The following is a 17,623-nucleotide window of genomic DNA, read 5'->3' as shown; positions in this document are numbered from 1 at the left end:
TCTCTAAGTATTATATAGGTGATATTTTTACTTCCTTTTCATATATTTACATAAGAAATACTGTATTTATTTGTGTCTATTACGCCCTTTTCTTCTAGATTATCAAACCTAAATATCATGGTTGTGATTATTATACAAGAATTAAATGTTACAAATTGTTCTAATTGTAGATGCATTGCATATTTGGGATAGCATAAGTCATTTCTGTTGTCTAAGCTAAACTGGTGTTTTATGAAGAGTTTTAATCAATATGCTTAAGCTAAATTTTTCTATCATAGCTATAAGTATACTCATATTCCTCATAAGAGCATATTATTGAAGGTTTTTTAGTTTATTTTTTCTAACACTGAAATATTTCAGGAATAAAATGTATAATCAAAATGAAAACCACAAAATATATTGCTTTGTATACGTGAATATATAATGCTTAATATGTAAAAACTGCTTAAAATATATATCCTTTGTTTAACATATCTATTCTCGTTTACTATGGGGTGGGAGACTATGATTCCAAAACAAAAAACAGTGATAAATGGAAATATTTCCACATACTTTGTAAATGGAATGAATTGTAGATTCATTGATACCAAATTCATGGTCCACAACAGTGGAGCTTCCACTGTCATACGAAAGCTCTTCATTTCTACTCTCTTGAACATCGAAGAGAGAGATATATATATACTATCATATACATATAGAAAGTCCTGGATGGGCATGTTCCATTTATTAGAGAAATCTTTAATGCATGAACTGGTAGATACTGTCAGATTTCAAATATACTAATTTTGTATAAAGGATTGTGGGTAAGGCCAGAACAATGCAAAGTAAATACAAGGCAAATCATGAGAAAACAAATATATGAATTAATGTAGACTTAATAATTTTGAAATCACGAATGAAAATTTTATTGTTCCAGTTTGATATTCAGAGGTCCTCAATTACTTACCTAAAGAAATCAGAAGTATAAAAGGAACCTCAACTGAAACACTAAAAAAAAAAAAGCATTGGATAAACTAATGATGGTCATGGACCAGCCAAGCATTCAAGGATACACTCAGGGAAGATCAGCTGCTACAAACTCAAATATAGGCCAACTTCTGACCATAAAGTGATAACAAAACTGATGGAAAATAAGCATTGTTTCCTAAAAATCAGGCACCTTCATATTTTTACCCTTCCCTGGTCCCATGTTGATGGGTATGAGTACATAAATCCATATAAAAAATGTTCAACCATGCAGCAATGTCATGTAAACACAAGCAATAGTTTGTGCCTTCTGGTTAGCTAAGTATTGTGGGTGATCACTCGGGTGCATTTTTATGGCTCAAGCAGAATCTTCGATTGATTGCTGATCCTGACCCATGTTATCACAAATCAATCTGTGATAGGTGTAACATGGTTGACATTTGAGTGTACCATGTTATCCTGGATCAGTGATGAATGAATCAGTGATAAACAAGGCTACATGTGTAATGTATGTAAAAATATTTCCTTTTATTCAATGATTGTAACATTTAACACAATCTGTATTATGTAAACAGAATTTTTTTAGTTAAAAAATAAAAAATTTGCTAGATTTTTATGTCTAATGTTTAAAAAAATCCTAAGGTTGTTTTGTTTTTTTCTATGCATAATAAAAAGGGTGGGGGCTTTTAAATAATTTTGTTCATTAATATTCTCAATTAGGAGAATAAGGGTAGTGTGCAGTTTAACTTTCACTTGATGGCTGATATTGTACCTGTTCCAGACTGTGTTTTTTACTCTTCCTTCATATATCCATTATGGCTCTTCTGTCATTGTGTTCTCCATCTCTCTTATTCATATCTGTGGTTGTGTTGTCTTAAGCAAATGCACTCATCTTGAGAGTAGTGAGTACTCTTTATTCATACAGAGTACAAATGCAATGCTCTCATGTTAGCACTGTGATAAAATATGACCTGTACACTCAATAAAGTGTTTGATGAATGAGCAGAGAAATCATAGAGCCAATAGGGCCCTTAAGTTTTGTCTTGTCAAGGATGTAAACCTCTCTACTGTTGGTACGATACTAAAATGCACCCTGTACACTGTTAAGTGGTTGGTGACAGGAAGGGCATCCAGCAATGGAAACTAAGCCAAAATGAAGCATACAAATTAAGGTGTGGCCTTCTAGCTGGTCTAACATTGCACTAACACCTGATAAAAACTGACTTGGACTGTGATGATCCATGTAACCCATCTCAGCATGATAAGTAATAATAATGTGTGTGTGTGTGTGCACATGCACATACTCATTTACATATATGTATGTGACACTCACACATGCATGCACAGGCACAGCTATATGTTTATAAAGGGTTCACATATGGGCTTCTGCGGGTATAAACTACTTTAGTTGAATGGTCTCATAGTATGCATGATTTTCTATTACATATAAAATCTGATGCGTGTACATGTGTGCTCCTTTCCTTAATAAGTTATCAAGGCAGGATAGTTCCCATGACCTTTGCAGGCCCTCTTTTCAGAAACTGAAAAGAAATGGCTAGATGGAAGTAGTGGAAAACATAGTCAGAGAAAGAGAGTGAGACAGCATGCTGCTACTGACACAGACCACCAGCTGTATGACTGATCAAATATAAAAAGCTGAAATATAAAGATAACAAGAGAAAATAACACGATGTCATTATATTTGGATGTTATTCATATTTTAGCTGAACTGTCATTGAAGATATAATCAGAGGAAAGAAATGATTTTGGTCATTGTAGATGATACTAGTGTATAATGATAACACAAATCTAGTTATATATATATATATTTATTTATTGTACTATGTTCACAGATGCTCTTAAAAACTGTCTCTCTTCTTTCCTCAATATATATGTTCATGTACACACATAATAGTTTTGCTGGCTTAGTATATGGCTATCATCTTTAGCAATGCAGCAGAATAACTTCTGATTTTTCTCAGTTCAACATTTCACATTGACATGCAGATGTATTTTAATCTAAGGTTGGTCTCCTTTGACATTTCTTGTTGGCTTCTTTGTTATGTTCTGGTGACAAGATTGTGATCTTATATGCTGGAGAGAAATAGCACAATTGTTTAGGAGCTATCAAGAGTCATTTTATTTATAGCTAGCTATCTGCTAACCAGCATATTAATATTTTTGCCATGTAATTTGGTACTTTAAAGAATATGTCCGTTTCAGCTATAGTAAATAGTGAGTGACATTGATAAAATATGAAGTTGTAGCTTTGGGCTGTATTGTGGTTAATCTTGAGCTCCACCATGAGAAGTTCATACCTGTAATTTATTAGAAAACATTTGATTAGAAATATTTAAATGGCTCGTCATAAAAGTGTCTAAAATCTAAACAGCTACAATTATTCCTGCTTCACTGAAACAGCAAATTATAAATAAAATCTAAACCACATCTCTTCATTTTTTTATATATAACTCCCTTACTAAACTCACACTAAACACTTTCTCTTCAAAACTTTTTTTTCTGTAATTCTTTCTCTCCATGCAACTATTTTTCCAACAGGTCTCAACTGACATATACTCCATCCATCCATCCATCTTCTGTGCCTACTGGGAAGGTCATGGGGGTAGAGTCTTCAGGCAGTCCTTCCATAGGGTCTTGTCAGAAGCAACCATCATTACTATTTCAGCTGGATTGCCAAGCAGGATTCAACGAAGACTATGGATATTATCCAACCATCTCATTCTTGGATTACCCTGAGGTTTCCTGATGGTTAACATGACTTGAAGAATTCATGTTGTGATTCTTTCTTGTGACATTCTAATCAGATGTCTACAATACCAAGGCTCTGATCTCTCAATGTGTAGAAGTAGTGGCTTGATATGTACTCAACTGCAAAAATCTCTGCTGTCTGGTTGGTCCTATGAAGCACATTAGTGCTGACCCTGTTTCTAAATATTAATCTAGAGACTTAGTGAATTATACTGTGTAGAGTCGTGTGTGTGTGTGTGTGTGTGTGTGTGTATGTATACACACACACGTTTTTCTACATATACTGTTGATTTCACATATTAACATGTATAATATTTGCCTAATTTGGTTATTTATAGAGTTGTTCAGAGTACCTAGCTTTTTAGCATGAAATCATATGTAAAATTGATTGGTTAATTCTGTATGCAAATGATGTTAATTTCAGTGAATTGCATGAGTTTTTTTAATTAATTATTTTGAATAAAAAAAAAAGCAAAATATAGCATAAAAGTTCAACATGTATATGAATTCATATGAATAAAGTGATTCTAGAAAGCTTCTATTTTCATAAGGTAAAATGACTGTAATCAATATTTCATGTTTACAATTAATGTCAAAAGAGACAAACATATTCAAGTTAGTATTTAATTCATTGAAATGCTAAGAGTATTAAAGTTCAGATTTTGTATTTTTGTTCTATTTTATTTTTTATGAAACTTAGTTTCATAGCTGTGAAAACACAGTGAAACATTCGGATAGCTTCCATGATTAAAGTTTTAGCTCTATGCAACTTGAAAGTCAGATCCTTATTGGTCATTTGTTGGCTTGATTGCTCTTAATCAGTAGTGAAATTGTCAAACTCTGTACAATGGTACTAGAATGTAATGATGATGGAGGTGCGTGGCTTAATGGTTTGAGTGTTGAACTCTTGACCGTAAAATTGTGGTTTCAATTCCTTGTGACAGACCTGTGTTCTGTCCAGGTGGAGAATATATACGCCATGGAAACCAGGAAACTAACCCTTATGAGTCAGTATGATTCGAGAAGCAAGTAATGTAATGATGCTACCAGGATTATACCTTAATTTTTTTGTGGTATTATTTTCTGAGTCAGTTGGTTGAAAACGATCCAGAAGAAATGCTCACCTGGAAATTGGAAATATTCTTGAACCTCCTATTGAGGTATGCTGCAGACTACTTCAGAATGTAAAACCTCTCAGATAGGCAGAGCCTGCAGTTATATAGTCCATTAGTGTTTGGTGGGCTATGTCAGCAATGTTCTAAATGGGGCAGTGATGACCTTTGTCTCTAAACCTCCAGATAAAACAAGACAGTGGAGTGGAATTTACTGTCTGTAGATCCAAATGCAGATCTTGATTGTACCACCCTTTGAAATCATTAGTGGTATATAATTTCTGTACATACCATCTGATTTCATTCCTTACCATAAATTTATAATGATAGAATTCATTTAGCAAGCAAGTGGCTTGATTTTAACAGTTACAAGTGGATTGCTGGCTAGAGACACATATGTGATTTTGATGTGAATGTGATACTGGAAGTTATGTTGTTTAAGCTGGAATAGTTAACCTTATTAATATTATGTGTGCTGAAGAACTTAGAATATTTGTATGTACTCAGAAATGATGCCTTACAAAAAATAAGTTCTTAACAGTATTTGTAGTAATATCTATATTATGAGTGGAGGGTTTGAACCAGATTGCTTTTTGCTTTCTAACTCTTCTTGAATGTATGCTAAATGGGAGATTTTCAATATAAACTTCTCACTAAGGCCATTCTTGGCTAATGCCTCATAATAATCAGGCTGCTCTATTGAAGAGTATAAGTTAGAGAATCTCCTACTTAACTGCTATCGGTTTCCTAATTATAATTGATAAGTGATTCAAGGATATACACAGACACCTTATTTAGTTTTCTGAAAGTATCAAATATAAACAATACCATGAAGTCAGCTGCCTCTACCTAAACATAACTTCTAGAGACATAAAACAGTACCAATCCAATACTAGGTTCAATTACTTCAACTTCAGTAGTTGATTGGTATTTATTTTGTTGACCATCAATGGAAGGAAATTCTATCCTAACTGAATTTGAATTGCGAATTTATAAGACACTTCATTACTCTTTAAAATAAGAAATCTACTAAACCAACAAAGGAACATGCATGTGGTTAGAAACACTAGTAAAGTCTTCCTCAAATCACACCTTCAATTTAAAAACAAAGTTACATTGGATATTAAAGTACTAGATACTCTCTGTCTGAAATAACAAAATAAATAAATAAGTAAAAATAAGTTAATGATTAATAAGTGTTTGATCATAGGTCTGCTGTTTTAGAGCTGACCTTGGGCTAAATAACAAACAACAACAGAACCACTGATATAAATTGAACCACATATCACTTGCTTGTCAATTAAACATGCTGCCATTTGCATAACTCTGGGGAAAGAGGAATAGATTTTTAAATTTATTAACACTGATGCAAACCCAGTGTCCTACTGTTAGATTTTTCTCTCCACTAAAGTACACCAGATTTTTGCAGTGTTTTAATTCTCCTGGGCTGCTGAGACAGCTATTGTCTTCTATACTACTATACTTATATGTATCATATTTCATTCTTGTAGATTAAATATATTTACTTCCCATATCACAAAAATATTCAAAATTCTACCTGTATTTCATGTATCAAAAATAAAAGTACATAACTGAGGCAAGTATTTTAGTTTTTGTTTGACCCCACCCCTCCTTCCCCCGTCAGACATCTGATCCAAGATGTTACAGTTGATAACCATCATAACTTCTTTTAACCAGTGAATCTAAAACTATATTCAATGTCCTTCCGGGTGTAATTTGAAGGAGATTTTGCTTCTATTTCTAGCAGATAAAGCCCATGTCAAGGTTCCTTTGTTGACTTGGTTAGTTGTTTAGTAATAAATTCTTGTGCTAACCAGCTAAGGTACTCTATTTATAGTGTAGTAGTGCTGAAGGAAAGGTACAACTAACATAAGGAAACTAAATCTTAATTATTTAACCAAGAGCTTTTTTAAATGTTTGTTGTAAGTAACCATGTATTGGTTGGCTACACACGGTTAATTTGTACAGCAGACTACATAAGTATTTATATTTCCTAGGTTATTCATCCAGCTGTAGGAAGTACAATACTGACACTCACATATTTGAAAGTAAATGTAGCTGTTAAGCTAAAGAGATTGTTTTGTGACTCAAGTGGTTCCAGGTTTGATCCTACTGTGTGGCACCATGGGCAGATACCTTTTACCATAACCTAATGTCATAGGAATTTTGTAGACTATCTATGTGGATGCTTTTATTGGGTTGTTCAGATAAATTAATTCATTTTTGTTTTCTACTTGGCACTCCGTCATCATGTCTGAAAAGATATGAATTGTATTTTGTAAAAAAAAAATTTTTTTTTAAATAAAAATAAAAAATTGTAGAGGAAAACTATTTATTAAAAGAACACCTGAAAATACTATGATAAAATATTTCTCTTGTTAATTCAAGTGACATTGGGAAGGATTAAAACAAATGGAAATGAAAAAAAAACAAATTTATCTCATAACTCAATATATAGGTGCAGGCATGGCTCTGTGGTAAGAAGCTTGCTTCCCAACCACATGGTTCCAGGTTCAGTCTCACTGTGTGACACCTTGGGCAAGTGTCTTTTACTATAGTGTCAGGCCAACCAAAGCTTTGTGAGTAGACTTGGTTGATGGAAAATGAAAGAAACCCATTGTGTATATAGACACACACACACACACACACACACACATACGTGTGTGTGTGTCTTTGTCCCCCACCACTGCTTGACAACTGGTGTTTGTGTGTTTCTGTCCAGCAAAACAGACTGATGGAATAAGTACCAGGCTTTAAAAAAAGTTCATTTGACTAAAAATTCTTCAAAGTGGTGCCCCAGCATTGCTGCAGTCCAATGACTGAAACAAGTGAAAGATGGAATATGTATAGACATGCAAGAAGTACATAGAGACCATGATTTTTATTGTAATGACTTTATTTGGAAATTTAGAGTACCAAATTTTTAATAATTGAAGTGTAACTATTAATATTTTGTTGATATTTGTTTCCTAGCCACATGGCTCAAGATTCTGTCCTACTGCATGGCACCTTGAAGAAGTGTCTTTTACGATAGCCCCAGGCTAACCAAAGCCTTGTGAGTTGGTTTGGCAGATGGATGCTGAAAGAAGTCCATCATGTGTGTGTGTATTTGTCCTTGACCATCATTTGACAACTGGTGTTGGTTTGTTTATGTCCTAGTAAGTCAGTGGCTTAGAATACTTTGAAATATTTATTGTATTGAATTAGACCATGTCTTGACAATCTCAGTGTCAGAAATGCAATGACCCAGTGATTAACTCTGTTACTGACAATTTTATTGTTCACAAATTGAAATATAAAATAAATAGATGAATAAATAGCTTTACACACTACACCTGGAGTGTTGCCATATAAAACGTTGATGAAATTTGCAGGTTTTTTTTTTTGTTTTTGTAGTTTCAGAAAACCTCCTTCTAAAAAGAGAAGATCGTTTTATGTGCAAAAAATGTTGATAATTTCCATATTCTCACTGCCAAGTCAAATAATGTTATTTCTTATTTTATTGGAGTCAGTTTTGGTTCATGTAACTAGAGTTCTCGTCACATTCTAGAGTGTTAAGCAAGAAATTTATATAGCCTCCTGGATAGAAAGTTCTTGTGTGGGTAGCAGATATTTCATTATCTTTTTGGGCTGAACACTTTAGTTAACAATACCTCAATTCCACATGGCTACCAGCAATAAGTACACCAAATTGTTTGAAAATGTTACATGCATTAGGCCAACATCTTACCCAGAGGAAGATTTATCTTTAATTCACGTCATATCCTGAAACCAGACTTAATCCTTGGCTGTTAGATCTCATAGTGCTTAAGGAATATTTATTTATAAATATTTGTTACTTACATATATGTATCTCCTCTACTTAGGACAATGTATATCCTCTACAGCAAGACACCTGTTCCTGTCCCTCTGTCACACTGTAACCTCTCATCATCTGGCACAAGGCCACCTCCTCCAGTACCCCACCTCTTAAAGGATCTTTGTCTTGCAAGTTACATGGTGACCCCACCAATGCTGGCACTGTATCAAAAAGCATCCAGCTCAAATTGTAAAGTGGTTGGCATTAGGAAGAGCATCCAGCCATAAAAAACCATGTCAAGACAGACCTTACTGGTGCTGGTTTCATGTAAAAAGCACTCAGTCCTCTCAGTAAGGTGGTTGGCATTAGGAAGGGTGTCCAGCTGTAAAAACTATGCTAAAACGGACAGTGAAGCCTGGTGCAGTCTTCTGGTTTGCTAGCTTCTGTCAAACCATCCAACCCATGCCAGCATGGAAAATGGGCATTAAATGACAATGATGATGAGGAGGATAATTCAGTTGTATTATTTGAGATCCTGATATACTGGCCACACTTTAAGAGCCTCACACCTTAGTTAACCTTCACTTTAATGCCCAGTCTGAGGCTCACTCTTTGTCCATCTGATGATGAGGAAGGGTGTCATAACAGTATAGGGGCATGATTGTCATATAAATAGCTACTTTATGATTGTGGTGGCTGGGTTAATGATATGTGGATACTCTATTTCTTGAGAGTTAATGAAAGAACCTTTGCACACATGGACACTTAATCTGCTAGAAATGGCAGTCAAGCTACCCTCCAGCTACACTCATTTTAAAATGGTAGAACATATTGGATAATGTTGTTTTAGAATTTTTTATGGCCCCATCACTTAGTTAGAAAAGAAAAGGTGGTACCCATGATCTTTACAGATCCTTCATGATTAGTACAAAGATGAGAGAAAATTATTTATGGATGACTACAATAGTTGTGCCAAAGTTATGATTGTGATGCTAAAGCATTTGCTTTATAAATGCACCATGCAAGAATATGTACAATCTTTCTATGCAATCCAGTCACAAAGCTTGTATTAACCTGAAACTCTGATAGGAGAAGCTTGCCTAAGGTGCCATACTGTGGGGTCAATCTCCCGTATTCCTTGATTGCAAAGTGAACTTCTTAATCCTACAGTCATGCCAGTAAACCCTCTCCAAAGTACTGCTGCTTAACACCACTATGTCTAAAAAGAAGTTTTGATGTATTACAGCTGAAACATTTTTTGATCATATTCTACTGGATCAGGTCTCTCTCTTGGATCTAAGTAATATCTGCTTCTGGTTTGTATCTATAGAAATAAATTAGATATCCCAATAAATACTAAAAGGCAGACTAAAATTTAGAACTTTTGCTTTTCATACAATATGTCTGTTAGGCTCAAGCATAGATGTGTATTAAGTTTACTTCCCAAACCACATGGTTCTGGGCTCAGTTCCACTGCATGGAACCTTTTGGCTATAACCCTGGGCCAATATGCCATGGTTGCCACATTCTGGTGTTAGTGGATATATGGCATCACTTCATTGTGGTGCAGTGTACACAGAATAAGAGAAAGAATAACTAGAAGACAGAAACTGAAAGAAGCCTGCCATGTGTGTGTGTGTGATGCGTATTTGTGTTTGTGTCTCCTTGTCTTAACAGTGCATGATAGTTGTAAATGAGTGTCCCTATCTCATATGCAGGGTCATGCTATCCCAATATTTTTGCGAGAACACATTTAGCCATGGAGGAAATATTACATTGCTTGGAAACAGGTGAAGGTTGGTAACAGAAAGAGCATCCAGCTGTAGAAATCTGCCTCAGATAAACTGTGATCCATGCAAGCATGGAAAACTGGACATTGAATAATGATGATGATGATGTGTATGTTGCTTAGATATGAAGTGTAATGTTGTGCACCAGCAAAAGTTCATAGGAACTGAAGCAAGATTTTGCAATGTCTGTAAAAGGTGTGCAGAAGAATGCCAGGCTCTATATCTTTTATCTTTGACTTTTTTTCAGTTATTAGACTGAGGTCATGCTGGGGCACCGCCTTGAAGAATTTTTAGTCAAATGTATCGATCACAGTATTTATTTTTTAAAGCTTGGCACTTATTTTATCAGTTGCTTTTGCTGAACTGCTAAGTTATGGAAACATAAACACACCACCACCAGTTGTCAAGAAGTGATGGTAGGACAAACAGTCACACACACACGCACACATGTACGATGGGATTCATTCAGTTTCCATCTATCAAATCCACTCACAAGGCTTTGGTTGGCCCGAGGCTAAAGTAGTAGACACTTGCCCAAGGTGCCATGCAGTGGGGCTGAAGCTGGAACCATGTGGTTCGGAAGCAAGCTTCATATCACACATCCACACCTGCACATGTAGTCAACTATTTTTATGTTATCAGTTTTGTTTGAAGAAGGAAAAAACAATGTATGAATGACAAGGAATGATGTATCGCTGGAGAACTTCTGAAGGAATGAATAAATATTGATGGTTATATGTGAATTGGTTAATGTTTGGTAGTAAAATCTGGCTGGGGATGTATTTAAAGAGAATCTAAATGAACTGAGGAAAAAATGGATTTTCAAGCAGAATCAATAAAGTAATTCATATATATTAATGTATTTGTAGAAAAAGTGTGTCCAGCTGTGTCATAGGTGTGGTTAAATGTACAGTTCGTATGTGTGTGGTAACAATCTAGAGCAGTGGCTCTCAACTGGGCTCCATATGACCTTTGGAGGTCCACACAAACAGTATAGTAAATTGGGTCCACAGTAGTATTTTCAGGGTCCATGAAAAAATGTTACTTTAGATGTATTTATTGCAAGAAACAACTAGGTTTCTTTCTCTGATGTTTTACGTAGTTCAATCTACACAAGTTAACGTGTGAAAAATGAAGTAGGAATTTTGAAAGAAGTATCTATAAAACTTGTTTTTAAACATTGAATGGCTTTGGGGGTTTGCCAGAATGAAGTAGTAATCAAAGGGGACCATAGTTTAAAAAAAAAAAAAATGGTTGAGAATCACTGGTCTAGAGTGACAAAGAAGAAAGGATTTGAAAGCTAGCACATTTTTGTGGGGTGAGAAACTACCTAAGCATTGAGTTCATGCAACATAATGAAAGGGAAGATTAAGATTACTGAAGAAATATAGGGAGATTATGGGGGTATTAGCTGTAATCAGGTGAAGGTTGTGATGAAATATCTTGTGATAATTCACTTTATTGTTGTTGCATAACATACTTCCGATATCAAGGAGACTAATGGGACATATTAAATATGTCACATGGCACTGTGTTGGAAAGGGGATTTCGCTTTGTGTTGTGGATATGTAATGTCTCTGTATTGTAGTGTGGTGGAAATGTGAGCATCTCTATATTTGGGGTGTGGTGGATTTGAGATATTATATCTTGGTACAGTGGAAGTGATCTCAGTAGGTTGTGGTTGGGTGAACATGTTATGTCACTACATTGTGGTACGATGGACATGTGACATGATGTTACTTCGTTGATATGATGGACATGCATTGTAGGAAGGAACATGCAATATTTAGCACATTCTAGTGTTGGTGGACATATGGCATCACTACATTGCAGTGTGGTGTACACAGAATAAGAGAAAGAATAACTAGAAGTAAGATAAATATTGAACATATTAGCCCAAATAAAAATAAGTTAATAACTGTATAAGTAGACCTAAATACAAGTGTTAGTGGGTTAGATATTCTGTGAATATTCCCACATATGTATTATGTATAGCATTACATTGTTAACTATATTATTAAATGCATTTACTAGTGTGTGTCCATGTTATTTTCCATTAGTCTTTTAACATAGTACTTTTTCTCTTTTTGCAGCTTTGAAAATCATAACTTAGATATTTGAGATAAATAACTGATAAGTATTATATTCTACTGTTGACAGTTGAATATAAATAGATAAGTTATATTGTTCGATTGACAATTATTTTTGTGTACTTTTCTATGATGGAATGGGTTGGATGAATTGTCATGACCTAAGTCAGTTCTTATTCCTTGATAGGTTGGAAGTTGCATCTCACTCACAGATACCATTTTCGGCATGGTTTCTCTGACAGAATGCCCTTCATGTTGCCAATCTCTTTACAGAATATATACTGGTGCATTTTACTATGGAGCCAGTGCTAGAGCAGTTGCTTTGTCCTTGTCAAGACTAGAGTCTTCTCTTCCTTGTATTGTCTCCATTTGTTCATTGCTGTCTTTCTTTATACACAACTGGATGGGGAGTGAGCCAGACTGGTAGCAGGAGTGAGAGGAGAAAGAGAGACAGAGACAACTAATAATGATTGTTGAGGAGATTGAACTGAAAAAGCATGAGTAATGTGCTAGAGAAAGAGAGAGTGATAAGGAGGCAGGGTAATAGAAGTGAGTACTGGAAGTGAGAGGAAGAAAGTGGTTGAATTTCAACAGTGAGTGGCAGAGTAGGACATAATGAGTGATAGAAGAGGAAGAAAATCATGAGACTGAGTGATGATGGATGCCAACAATAGATGGTAGAGGAGGGAGTAATGTGATATGAGTGATGGATGACAGTCATAAATGACTGAGTTTGAGAGATGTCAATAATGAGAGATAAAGGAGAGACTCGCAATAATGTGACAGGTGATTAAAAAATTGGCTTGAATATGGACAGATCCAATTGGATGCCATCCCTTGTTACACAAGCTAGTATGATAAAATGATAGGTAGAGTGATAGCAGGAAGGAACATTGATAGTGAATGATAATAGTGAAGAGAAAGGGAGAACAGAAGATGAAGACTTAATATAAACATAATGACTGTGAGGGGCCCAAATGTAGGCAGGCAGACATCTACCTGCCTACCTACCTTGTAATTACAGTTGTGTAGTTATGATAATAGGTTTGAAATACAGACTGGTATTTAAAGGGAAGATAAATAATTGAGGACCAGAAGAAAGGGATGAGTGGGACACAGGTTGTACACAAATACGTAGGCAATCAAAAGATCAATGCTGTTGGCCTAACCTATCTTCCTGAACATTCTTGATATGAAAGTAATAAAAGATTGGATAATGAACAATAAATAAAATATGCTATTGATTATAAAAGAGAGTCTAGTTTGAGGAGAAAAGATGAATAAGTAACTCAATGTTGGCGCCATTAACCTTCCAACATGTACTCATGATTTGATCTCATTTAGTTAGTTGTTGTCTTAGATCATACTACCTTGTTTCAGTAACAGAAATGTAACCTTACCTTACAAATTTTACATAATTACCAGTGGTTTGACAGTCTGAACAAATCAGAATGGTTTCAAATCACAGTCTGTCAAGCGTGTCCTCTTTCAACTATTGTGTACGTACTGACTCTGAAACCACTACTGAGTACGCTAGAGGTGTTTATAGCCATCTCATTTGAACAAGAGCATAGGGGAGCCATATCAGCATATGTGGACACCATTGTAATGCTGCATGGCTTTGAAAACAATAAAGGTCAAGATGGTCAGCATCATTGTGAAGTAATACAATGTGGTGATACAGAGCCAAAATCAACCCTGACAAGTTGGTGGGTGTGCAGCATGGCTTCTAAAGGAACATATCCTTGCTGCCAGTGAGTCTAGTTGGGTACTGGACAGATAGACTCATTAAGTTAGTGGAGGATTCATTCAGTCCAGATCTCCAGGTGGATAAGAACTGTGATGAAGTTATAATTAGTGGAGCTAAGAGAAAGCTGTAACTGGAAGGTTGAATAAAGGGAAGACGCAGACATCACTTCCATTACATATTACCACCTGATTAATGTGCTTTGTCACAGGGTGTATTGAATGACTGCTTATTTGATTCTTGCAGAAAGGGTTTCATCTGCTATCAACAGCCTCTTTGTGGAGAGCTCAGTATGTTGAGGTTGATGATGCACAGACATATGCTAAAGCTGAAGCAGCTACAGAGCTTCCTGGATGGTGAGCAAGCTTAATGGTCATATGTGAAGCATGTTTTCCTGCAATTCATCTATTTGGTGTAGTTTAATGAAGACATAGGCTGGGCTCTTTAATGCTGTTGAAGTTTTCTACCAGTCAAACAATGTAGCCTAGAGCATAGCTAGTGGTGAGGAAGAATAGTGATGTTCTAAGGGAAATTCTGAATAGTGATGATAATCAACTGGTTGGGGTATTCTGAAAGACCTCCCACGAGGGTATTATGAATAACTTATAAAAAAAAAAAAAAATCTCTGGTTTGGCATTGTTACCAAAGAGTATTTCCAGTCTGATAAATTCTGCAGGCACAGAAATGCTGTAAGCAAGGCCTTTTCTTGATGTGCACAGAATGACAAAACCATTCTGCATATACTTATTCAATATCTGAGCATTGCTGACTTATGGGGTTATTTTGAACAGCTGCTGTTATGTGTAGGATGGCGCCAACTAACCTCTGAATCCATCATGAAACTTTGGCTAGGAAAGGAAAGCAGTTTTCCTTTGTCTGGTGGCAATAGTATAGGGGGTTCTTTAGTAGATGTAAATGTAAAGACACTTTACAGTCACTTTTTACTTCAAACAAAACATCAATGACTTCTAAGTTCTCCTTGGAGATGGTGGGAAGAGATGTGCTACCCTCTAGTAAATTTGTGAGGAGTGTGGATAAGTATGCAAGTACTGCCCTTCTCTCAGTAGTTGCCTGTAAAGAACTTAGCTGGGAGAGAGAACTTGCCCTTAGTAGTTACAATAATCTTAGATTTGTGGGATTTTTTGATAGGCCATAGGTGACAGTTCTCCTCTCTGGGGTCTATCATGTAATTGTATACTATATGTACATTAATATTTTCTTCTCATTCATTCAACTTCTTTGTAAAACATCACTCTTTTGTAACTTGTCTCTGTAATATTTTCTCAATAAGTCGTTCTTGCATAGTTTATGCTATAATTTGTAGTTTTTAATTTTCATTGTTAAGCAAACATTTGAATGTGCATATGTTGTTAAAGTGTTCTATATTAATAGTTTAATGTTTTGTCTTTCAGGATGCTATCTAACTTGAAATATTCCAAAACAGGATGATGTCTGAGCTTGGAGAAAACCCAACATCGAAAAGAAGGTAAATTGTTAATTCAGTTTACAGAACATTCCATCAGTATAACTGTAATTTTGTGTATAGGCAGCAGTTTGGCTGAGGCATTAGAACATTATATTGAATCTATGCAATAAACATTATGGCCCTTTATTTTCATCCATTTAAGGGCTAATAAAGTACCAATCCGATATTGTGATTGATTCTTCTGGCTGTGTGTGTGTGTGTGTGTGTGTGTGTGTGTGTGTGTGTGTCTTGTGTACTTCAAAAGTCCAACCTTGTAACTTAACTCAGCACTGATGCAACTAGAGAATTACATTAAGCATACATGTATCTATGGAATATATATATACATGTGTGTGTCTGTGTGTATGCTGGTATGTGTATGTATAACAAAACTTGTTCTGCTTTCATTCCTCTCTTATTTTAGCCTCTCATCTCCTGGTGTGAAATCATCCCCCTTGGAGTTTCATGGTCTTTCCGGCTACATGGTGATCTCAGTAGTACTGGTGGCATGAAACAAGATCTCTACATGCTATAAAGTGATTGGCATTGTAATATTGTACTTGCAGCTCTGATTATTTAAAATTGTTGAGGGTTTCTTTAATATGCATATGCTAGGAAAGGAAAGTATGTGCACAAAGTTGGGGGTGGAAGAGTATGATAGTTTAACTGTATTTTTATTAATGATCTTGTTATGTTAAAGGAGTAGTTTGAAAAGGAGAACATAGTCAGTTAAATTACATTGTATTGCTGATTCATATTTCATTGACCTCCCTCCACTTCCAAGAAGGATAAATGGTAAAGCTAACCTCAATGGGATTTAAGCTTGGAATGTAAAAAACAGTGAAGCATACATTGTAGGAGAGTAAAGTATTTAGCGTTTAAGCAATAAGTGTTCTACCTTTCTATTCTGTATTTTTTAAAGAAATGGTTTTTAGATTTCAATGCTTTCTTATTCAGAAGCTGGCAATTATTTTTAAATAAAAAATTTTTTTTATCAGAATCTTAATGAATTGAAACGTTTTAAAATTTGCAGTAAATAAAAAGGAAAATCTCTTAACCAATTCAGTGTTTTGTATATATTTTGAGATATCTATTAGGTTTACATCATAGATACATAATATCTATGTATTCTATAAATTTTCTGTCGAGATGAAAACAAAAGTATTTCGTTATTACCAATGTCAACTACACGACAGACTCATACATATCAATAAGTTCAACAAGGTAAAAAAAAAAAAAAGAAAACACACACACAAAAATCTTTCTAATAACTATGATTCATATAGCTACAGTGAAATTCTTTCAGCGATTAGACACAGTTGTATGCTAAAAATTTTGACATCTTACAAAATAAATGGAAATTTATTATAACAGCTTTTTTTTCTTTTCCTCTTGCACTTTTGATAACTAAAATGGCTATTCTACAATGTAATGTCAATTTTAATTTCTTATTACTTCATATCAACAATTACGAACCAAAACTCTTCCTGTATATTGTCTGATATCGATTGATGATGTCTCCTGTTAGGGCAAAAAAATTCAGAAGTTAAATGTAAAATGGAAATCGAGCTGGTGAAATTACAAAATGTACTTGTTTTCTGGTTTTAAGCTGCTGCTTTATATATATCATCATCATCATCATCATCATCATCGTTTAACGTCCGCTTTCCATGCTAGCATGGGTTGGACGATTTGACTGAGGACTGGTGAAACCGGATGGCAACACCAGGCTCCAGTCTAATTTGGCAGAGTTTCTACAGCTGGATGCCCTTCCTAACGCCAACCACTCAGAGAGTGTAGTGGGTGCTTTTACGTGTCACCCGCACGAAAACGACCACGCTTGAAATGGTGTCTTTTATGTGCC

The 17,623-nt window shown here is 35.1% G+C and overlaps 1 protein-coding gene across 5 annotated transcripts in view; it reads left to right on the top strand.

Annotated features, from left to right (window-relative positions):
• LOC106878124 (palmitoyltransferase ZDHHC3) overlaps positions 1–17,623 on the top strand; it is a 107,782-nt gene that overhangs the window by 44,579 nt on the left and 45,580 nt on the right. For all 5 annotated transcript variants that reach the window (XM_052966505.1, XM_014927238.2, XM_014927241.2 and 2 more), the window contains one exon: positions 15,707–15,780. In XM_052966505.1, coding sequence (XP_052822465.1) covers positions 15,740–15,780 — 41 coding nt within the window. In that variant the 5' untranslated portion in view covers positions 15,707–15,739. The remainder of the gene's footprint in view (positions 1–15,706; positions 15,781–17,623) is intronic.

The sequence above is a fragment of the Octopus bimaculoides genome, chromosome 3 (assembly GCF_001194135.2).
Source record: "Octopus bimaculoides isolate UCB-OBI-ISO-001 chromosome 3, ASM119413v2, whole genome shotgun sequence".
In the NCBI taxonomy this organism is placed as follows: Eukaryota; Metazoa; Mollusca; class Cephalopoda; order Octopoda; family Octopodidae; genus Octopus; species Octopus bimaculoides.
Note: the sequence above shows the minus strand (reverse complement) of the source record. Positions and strands in the feature narration are given on the sequence as shown.